The sequence below is a fragment of the Atta cephalotes genome, assembly GCF_000143395.1.
Source record: "Atta cephalotes unplaced genomic scaffold scaffold00065, whole genome shotgun sequence".
NCBI lineage: Eukaryota > Metazoa > Arthropoda > Insecta > Hymenoptera > Formicidae > Atta > Atta cephalotes.
Window position 1 is genome coordinate 825,601 of NW_012130129.1, and position 9,739 is coordinate 835,339.

Genomic DNA, 9,739 nt, shown 5'->3' on the forward strand with positions numbered 1-9,739 from the left:
ATAAAGTTATGCAATCTAAATTGGAATTTTTATACATCTTCATGTATAAAATCATTTAGAAATTAAAAATCAAATAGAACTGATAATAGTAAATTAATATTATATTCTATGTTGATTATAATGATTTAGAACAATTTGTTGAAAAAATATATATTTATGTTTTACTTGAAATGTAAATGTGCAGAACTTTTTCTGCATGACTTCATAACTAGCTGATTTCAATATATGCATATATGTATAAGTTAACATCGAGATTCCATCTCTTTCGCATTTTTAATTAGTACAAAATTTATTTTTAAATAAAATGAAATCTGTTCACTTTCTTCAATGTTTTCTTAACAGAATTATGTTGCTATGTATACTGCACTGAAAGCATCTTTACAGCATCTGTTATTATTAAATTATAATTGGATTTTTGGAACAGTGCGCTTTAATCATATGGCACTATAAACTTGTAAGATCATCTTTTTATGGAAATATTAAAATTTTCATGTCATTGATTTTTATACAATCTAGTATAACAAAAAATTGTTTCATTTCTTGGAAAATAGCATCATAAGATACAAATGTTGATTTTATTTCTCTCAAATGCTGTTAAAAAAATCTCCTGAACTTATACTTTTTTTAAACATTAATGTGGCATGATAATCAATAAGGAGTGACATCCCATAATTTGTAGCGAAAGTATTTTTTAATTATTACAGACAAATAAATATTATATAAAAATAAAATCACAGAAATATGACATATTTTTACTTATCACGAAATTTGATTTCTCATAAATGGCAGTATATTAATTTCTTTTTAATCAGGAAATGTTTTCATAATTAATTTATTGTGAAAATCAAAATCTCTTTTTGCTATATAGGAATAATGAAAGATTGAAACTTGCAACTTACATTGCATAAAAATGGTAATTACTAGCAATTTATAATTAAAGGCATTAAAGTCTTAGAGATTTTTAGGTTTCAAAAATTATATGAGCTATTCGATATGGAAATTTTCTATAATATTCCATTAAGTTTAAGCATATGAATAAGAATGAATAAAAATGAATATTATAAGAATAAATAAGAATTTTTGTATATAATAAGTGTACTCTTAATTAATTTAATCGTACGTATTATTAATTTTCATAAAATTTAAATATATTCACACCATAAATTTTAGTTTGATTTAAATTATATTGTAATGATAACAAATTCTATTTATAGATATTGCGATTTGCATATCTAAAAAAAAAGGATTTGCACCCATTATTGAATATAGCCATATTATAAGCCTGCGCCTTATATTCATGATTACTCTTTAGAAGCTTTTCAGTGTAATTTATAAATCTATTGAAATCAGTCAGTCTCATGTAATCACGTACTGCTATTGGAAGGATGATGTTGATTATGTATATTGACACTGACTTGTGGAATGAGTGGAGATGCGAGTGGTTTGGGTGTAGTGGATTCAGGTATCGGTATGGAAACCGCGGGAGGCACTGGGGAGTGTTTCTTAGTCCTGTCCGGTTGCCAAGGTTTCGCGTGATCTCTGCTTAGTCTTTCGCTTAACGCTTTCAACGCTATTTGCCTGCAAAGTAGTATTGATCGGAAAGATGAGAATACGATGTAATAACAAAATATTTACTGATTTGAAAATTGAGTTTCAGCATTTGTATTTTTATTCTCGTAACTACTCACCGGCGTCGCTCACTGTCATGAGGATCAATACCAGGAAGATTAATAACTAAGCCAGGTGGTGTGTTGGACATGTCAAATCTTCTAACTACTTTTTGGCACAGTCCAATGCGCACAAAAAACCCATGTATGGTGTTACTCACTACTGCTATCGGTGGTTGTAAAACATTTGGAAAGAAACTGCAAAGAGAATTCGAAGTAAGACAATCGTCGGACTCAATCTTTTCATTAATCCTAGAAACTAATCAAAATTACAGAAAAATCTCACCTTGCAAATGTAAAATTATCTGCCATGTCACCTCGGGTACCATTATTGTGTTTTTGATAAAATCTCAGGTATATCCAAGATATTAATAATCCACTGAGAAACATAGTGGGATGAGTACCTTCTAGTAACCCAACGAGCCACAATGTCAATCCCACAATCCATACCATTAAGGGTATATTTCTATTTGTGATCTTCCCAATGGGTGTCTTGATTAAGATATGATCTGGCATTATTTGCTTCACTGCTACCGCAACTCCTGTAATAAAGTAATTGTTTCTATTTAAAACTGTATCAAAATATATTTCCATGAAATTCCTTTAGAAAAATATTTTTAAAAAGGGTACTTAATTCAGAGATATTTTGTACTTATTAGTAATAAAAACTACTCTAAAATAAAATTTTATCTATAAATTAATTTTTAGAGAGCATAAGAGTCTATTTTTAAAATCTTACAACTTTTCCTTGAGTAAGATTTGTTATAATTATTTCATTTGTATTTCTTATATTAAAATATATTTTTTCAGTTATAATATTATAATGGCTTTTCGATCTGTAAAGATTCAACAAAAGCTCTACTCTATGATTATATAGTCATAAGTATAAAGATCTTCAATGTACTGCATTAAAACTTTCTATCTTGCTTTCACCAAATTCTAAATATACATCTATTTCATTTTAAGTGTACATAAATATATATCTATTTGTTTAGAGCAAACACAGTACAACACAGTGAATCATTTCATTCTTATTTAACATTGGCAAACATACAACAAGAATGAATGATTTACTGTATTAAATTGTATCCTTGATGGAAAACGCATTCAGTAACTCAAGGTAAAGGTAACTAATAAAATATTTAAAAAATGTTGTAAAATAGATTTTGTTTTTCAGTAAAACTATTTTCTAATTTATTTTTCGTTAGATGTGGAACAAAGCAATGAATCAAGTTGATCAGAACGTTCGTGCAATCAACTATCAAAGGGAAGTACCTGCGATGTAACCGGTCAAACCGTGTATGTGTATACTGAAGAGCATGTCCGGGTTGTTGGTGCACATGTAGAGGAACAGATAGAAGAGCGCTGAGAGCACTGCGACCCCGAAGTTGACGATGGCGAAAAACGTCATCATCTCGAAAGCGCCCCACAGGGGCTCGATCAACTTGCCACATAAACCGACGGTCACAACGTCCACGCACACCTCCCAGAAGTGTATCTCGAGGAAGCAAAAGGTGAAGGCCGTCCAGAACCAGAAGACCGGCGGCAGCAGGTAACCTGGCGTCACGCTCAGGATGCGTATCGCTTCCTCGGAGAAGGACAGGCAATACGAGAACAGCACCACCACGCAGATGGCCTTGACGCTGGTGCTGGTATTACCGAGCAGGGCCGCAGCCTGTTGCCTTAAGTAGGGAATATTCCTACCCAGGCCCTTTATCGCCGCCATCACCGCGAACAAACCTAACCTCTCTTTCCTCGCGTTTCCCCCCTCAGAGAGAGGAAAAGCTGCCTACTCGACCTGCTGCCACTCCACCGCTCGCCATCTGACGTTGGCAGTTGGCTGCGCGCGATATCGATCATTAGAGATCCATTACTATCGAAATCAAGTGTGAAAGAGAGAGACAGAGAGAGAGAAACACACGAGTCGAAAGACTCAATAAAAATTGTAATTCTAGCGGTCGCTATGATTTATATTCTATTTTTCGTACAGAAAAACGTCATTGATACTTAATCACTCAAAATTCGAGATCTACGCGCAAGACATCGAATAAAGTCGGTAAGTTTTCTAATTATGCGATTTTGAGCGCTGATTATACAAATTTTGAGCGCTGATTTTGCACTATCAATTTAATTAAATACGTCTTTAGAATTATTATTATAAAAGAATGAATATATGTGTATTTTAATGCAAACACATTGCACACATCAAATATTTTTTATCAAAAATTATATAATATATATAAATAATGTTATAAAAGATAAACTTTATGTATGCATATGTGAATGTGCATGTAAACGTGTGTGTGTGCGTATGTGTAACCTCAAATATTTATAACCTCCGTCTGCAGTTTAAGTCTTTTTTATCCAACTTTATACAATATCTAGAAATTAAGTTGATTGCAGCAACGTAATATGATTGCTATATTTGCAATACTACATGTTACTGAAACATTGCAATAATCTGTGCTATATGGAATCCAAGATTTTTACTGTTCTAGGTCTTTAACAAATGTAGAAAAGTTTATGGTTATTTTTTTAACAATTCTATTATATTACCAAATAATTTTTTAATAATTAGATAGATTTTAGAAAAAGGAATAACATTCTCTTCTTTATTTCGGAGAAATTTTAGAGAGAATGAAATTTTACTTGTGTCAAAAAAGTCTTGATTAGAGATAAAGAGTTAATTTTAAATAAGAATAACTTTATTTGTAATTAATTAATATATATTTTATATATAATACAAGTATATATAAAATATATATTAATTACAAACAGAATATAAAATTGTATTTATTAATTTTATATGTATATTCACGATTATGTATAATAAAATTACAAATGAAGCTATAATATACCCTATTACTGCAATTATAAATATGATACTTAATTTGAAATACGTCATGTTCGTTTACTGATAATTGCTAATTAATTTATCACCAATTGCGATAAATATTTATTTGGCCACATTTCACATATATTGTCATTGTCAGATGATTTGATGCCGAAAGAATGATTTTCTGATTTCGGCAGATATATTCTGCTCTTGTATGTACTGTTAATAAATACAATGAATGCAAATGAAAAATTATTTGACTCACAAAAAGTATAGTCGAGAAATTTATCTTCTGAGATCAGAAACTCTTATTTAGGTCTTTTAACGTATTCATTATATAATTATTTTCTACAAATAAGATTTTTATAAAAAAAATTTTTCCTGTATAATTACTTTTTGCATTCACTGTGTGCCCTAATCATATTCTATTTCTATTATATATTATTTTTTGTTGTAAAATAGATTCAAAAAATAACATTCATATAATAATTTGATAATTATTATTATATCGCTGTCTGGTGTAATTTTTGAGAATATATGTGACCGCTCGTAGGTAAAGGGTGTCCTACATCCGTAGAGTGGCGACTCGCGGCGGGATATTTCTTTCGCAAAAAATATTACGCTCATTATTTTCTCGTCTCGTTAACCATGAATTTGTCGATTTTCTCCCATAAGTTACCGCCATCTCGAACTGCGTTCCCGCGCAAATGACAAAATTTAAATTCGCGAATCATTATGAGTGCGTTCCTTTTTACGCATAATATACATAATGTATTATTTAAATCTTATTCTATAACATGTTTTTTGTTTCTTGGTTTTATCTTTTATCTCATCTTTGCGATTCTATTAACAACTGTATTTCTTGTCACATATTTCTTCTGAAGTTCATTAATAAATTTTATTTCGAACGACAGAAAATGAAAAACGGGATGAGAGGCAAAAAAAACAAGGTGTAAAAAATAAAAGACAGAAAAAAAGCACATTGAGGCTTTATCCTTCTTCATAATCAGGGAATGGAAGTAACATGTTACTAGTAATACTTTTTTTTATACTGGTAACAAAATTATCTCTTTTTTTTTTTAGAATTATAACAGTAACGTAATTACATTTTTTAAAATCAATGCTAATGGATTTTATTACATTTATCGTTATATCGTAAAATATTTTTTTATATTTTAAACATATTTTCATCACATAATTTTTTATACTTATATTTAATTTATCTTCAATCTTTGATCTGCTTAAAAAATCCAATAGAATTAAATAAGAAAAAACTACTCTGATTAAATTGTGTTTTTTATTCGTAAATTTCAAATTATTTATCTGAAATATTTGATTTCTGTTTTTATCATATCATGTAGCTTAGATATAATTTCTAATCAATTTCTGGTCGATCATCTGCATCCACATTGCATTCATATCGGATTCGCAATATATTAATTAACTTTATATACTAGATTATTTGTAGCTCATCACTTTGATCGAATAATCGAGTATGAAAATACAAGTTATAATTTAATGTAATTTAGATGAAACATTTCATAATTTATATGCAGAATTTAAATTACATGAAATAAGGAAAGAAGAATATCTATTATTCAAAATAAGAATATAAATAGGAATAACTACTTGCAATGTTTTTTTAAGTTTCATCTTGATTGCAGTAATTGTTTGATAACTGCAATAACTGTTAACATCCAAGTTTAGAAAACTCAGTTGATTGTATGCACAAGTTAAACTAAAATCTCTTAAAAATATGAGAAATATGTATTATTCAAATCCATAATCTAAAATTAAAAAGAAATATATTAATCAATTTATTTATAAATATATTAAATATAATAAATATATATTATTTATTTTTGAATTTTATTCAAAATTTTTTATATTATGATTTTATTTTTTAATTTATTATTGTAATTTGAGGCTAATGAAAATTTAGTATAGTCGGAATGTTCCCCGAACATTGCATATAAATTATGTATATAAACTAGTTTAAATCTTTCCAAGACAATTTGATAAATTAATTTAATTTTAGGTCTGTTTCAATTGCTCGGTTTGACCTTCTTAATCTGTTTGTAAAACTATTATATTTTGGCAAAATAATCTATGCAAAGTAAAATAAAATGACTTTTTATGCATAGGCCGTTTAATTATCAACCATTTACGAGACAAAAGCTATGCCGACTTTAAATCTGTCCTTCTGCGGAGTCACTTCCAGCTGCCGAGAACAATAACGTGAACAATTCTGCGAGGTAATTGACAAGAATTATCCGGTATCTTTCGGAAATCGGAGCAGATCAATTGAAAGCATATCAAGAAAATTTGGAGTAAATTGAAGTAAACGATTTCCTGTGGAGGACAGCAGCGAAAATAATCACAGAATGACGCATTAATCGTAAAACACGGATTTCACCAGAGGAATGAGCAGTCCTCGAAATCAATTGAGGTAAAATGTTAAGTGTAATCTTAATTATCTCAGGATATTTAATATGTATTTAAATTGACTGAATATATGTTTTATTAATTAGAAATATTCATGATGATTGAATTATGGTTATAAATTGTGAGACATTTTATAGCATTGAACATAGTTTTTAACAAGGACGAGTACAGTCTTATAAGTATAAAGCAGCTTCATATTTTGCATTTTACTTTTTTTGAAAAAGATGGTAATAAATGCCAAAGAAGAACTAAATAAAAAAATTAAAATTGTTATAAAAATAAATATCATTTTTCAATAAAACTGTTTTTCAATTTATTTTTTATTAGATATGTAACGTTTACATCACTTTGTGGGGATGCTTTATATTTATATTATGGCTGTGTGTAAATTTGTGTTAAACATTTAGATAATAAAAAGAGCGAAATTAAATTAAAGGATAAAATCATTGAAATTCTTAATTAATTGAAATTATTAATTAGAAATAAATATTTTTTAATAAAACTATAAAAAATTTTTTGTTACACATGAAATGTTTACGTCAAATTGTTCTCCAAGATTATATTTTTATTTCTTAAATAAAATTGCTTAAATAAAAAACTCTAATTTGCATTGAGCATGATATACAAAAAAGAATATAAAGGCCAAAAAACGTGTTTAAAGGTGTTCTCGTTATCGTTTTATTTTTCATGTATCATTCTTTCGATGCTGTTTCATTTATATATCGCGTTGCGAGAATAATTTTAATCGATCGCGTCTGATTGTCATTCACACCTGTGTGTAGTATCTATATACGTAACTGCTTGCATCACAATCGTGGTGAGCGGCCAAATGAGATAGAATTGAGGATTGTGAGCACAGATATTTCTAGTACCACGGGCGAGGAAAGGACGAGGGTGATTGTATCCGCCTGCGAGTCTTCTTCTTCTTGCCGCGAGTCTAGAACCGCCGCCGTTGATATCTCGGATATCGCGCCTTCGTCGAGACGGAAGTGCTTGTGCCCATTGCGGCCATTAACAGCAAATCGCTGCGCGCCGTTTCGCAGACGGGTCTCCTTCAGCGACGCCACTGTCATTGGGACCGACGGCGATGATGATCGTTGTCGCACAATGCAGGATGACGATCTAACGAGCACATGTCGCGACGATGACAGAGAAATCGAGAGCAAGGCGGAGCGAGAGACGTTTTACGACATTTGGAAGGCGGACGATTTGTTAACCGGCAGAAGCGACGACGGATACTCGGAAAGTACACAAAGAATCGACAATTACGCAGAGACTCGCTGTAGAGTATTGGATTGCACTTTCAACAACAAAAGCCAGCGTTCGCAGTCAGAAAATATCAACGAGCAGACAGTAGAGAGGGATGAACACACGCGGGGAGAATGGACCGGTAACGGTGACGTCTGTCCAATGGATCGCATTGCCGGAAATAAAGAAAGAAATGATGAAGATGATATCATGTGGAACGAGAATCTATCAAACTCTAGCCACAAGAATGTAGACTCGATCGGCTGTAATGAGTATCGCATGCGAGGAAGCTGCGGCGGATGCTGCTATGAAGCACGCGAAAAGTGGGTGAAATATCATTGTTACACTAAGACGTCGACATTTCAATATTTGTTATCTATAATCTCTCTCTGCAAACTATTTGCGAGGCTAAAAAAAGAATCATAATTAGTCAATAGATGGGACTTGCACATTTATCTAGCATTTGTAAAAGAATTTACAACACACACACATACTTGTCTTTAATCTTCCGGATGTCAAAATCTGTAACAAAATTACTGATACCGAGTTCGTGAGACCCATTTAATTTATATTAATTAAAAAGCATGAATCCTTTGAAGACGAGAGCTTTTTAACAAAGAAATTTAAAAAGAAATCTTATTTTCTAAAGATTTTTGAAATTAAGATTTGATTCTGGCTCAGAATTTTAAAATCCAAATTTAAAACATAATCTGATTATTGTAAAATGACTTGTATGAAACAGAATGAATACGTAACATATTTTAGTAAGAATAATCCAAATCAAAGATATAACATAAAGAAAATTAAGATTAATTTGATATTTTTGACAAAAAACTTTATAATTGAGTGGATTCAATAGACTTATATATCATCAGCTCTGGAGGATGATTACATTGAAAGTATTCAAGCAAAATGCACGTGCATTATTATAAATTTTTCTTAAACCTTAATTTAAAAAATCGAGATATTGATTGATAATACAACATTTCCATGCGGTGTAGCGTCTGGAGGAGTTCACAGGGTTACGGTTGCTGTTGCGGAAGACTCGTACCGGCGCCGAATGAATCATGCGCACCTAGTCCGAACAGAGTCAAGACAGTGTGCGTTATGTCGTCGCGTTCCTGTTGTTGTCGTCCCCGAGTCTGCAGGAAGTCGGCCAGGTGCGAGCCATCTCCGTGCACAACGAGTATCCGAAGTTGCGGCGGTGGTAGATGTTGTGGCGGCTGCGGGAAACCCGGTCAGATTTGCACATCGTCGCCGAGGATCTGCAACTCGTCGGCTCATTCTTCACGCGGGAGATCTCCTTGTGCTCCGCGTTGTCCACCGCAGCCCTCTTGCTCAATCAGTGGCTGCAGAAGCTTCTACAGTGGATCCAACAACTGTAGAAGGTATCTACATGTCGTACTCTTTAAATTTTTTATAATGGAATCTCACTCTGAAGAATGAAAATTAAGTCTTGAAAAGGATGGTTTAATTTTCAATCTTTAAGAATGAGATTTCTTTTACAGTGAAATTTATTCTAAAGTTTTAGAAAGTAGGCTTC

The 9,739-nt window shown here is 31.4% G+C and overlaps 1 protein-coding gene across 1 annotated transcript; it reads right to left on the reverse strand.

The window, feature by feature from the left end:
- Positions 1 to 1,364: 1,364 nt before the first annotated feature.
- Positions 1,365 to 3,393, reverse strand: LOC105623846 (transmembrane protein 115). The gene is made up of 4 exons (XM_012205220.1): positions 2,943 to 3,393; positions 1,954 to 2,209; positions 1,689 to 1,865; positions 1,365 to 1,578 (listed from the first exon to the last, which is right to left on the reverse strand). The coding sequence occupies exons 1-4, from the start codon at positions 3,391 to 3,393 to the stop codon at positions 1,365 to 1,367; spliced, it is 1,098 nt and encodes a 365-aa protein (XP_012060610.1).
- Positions 3,394 to 9,739: the final 6,346 nt, after the last annotated feature.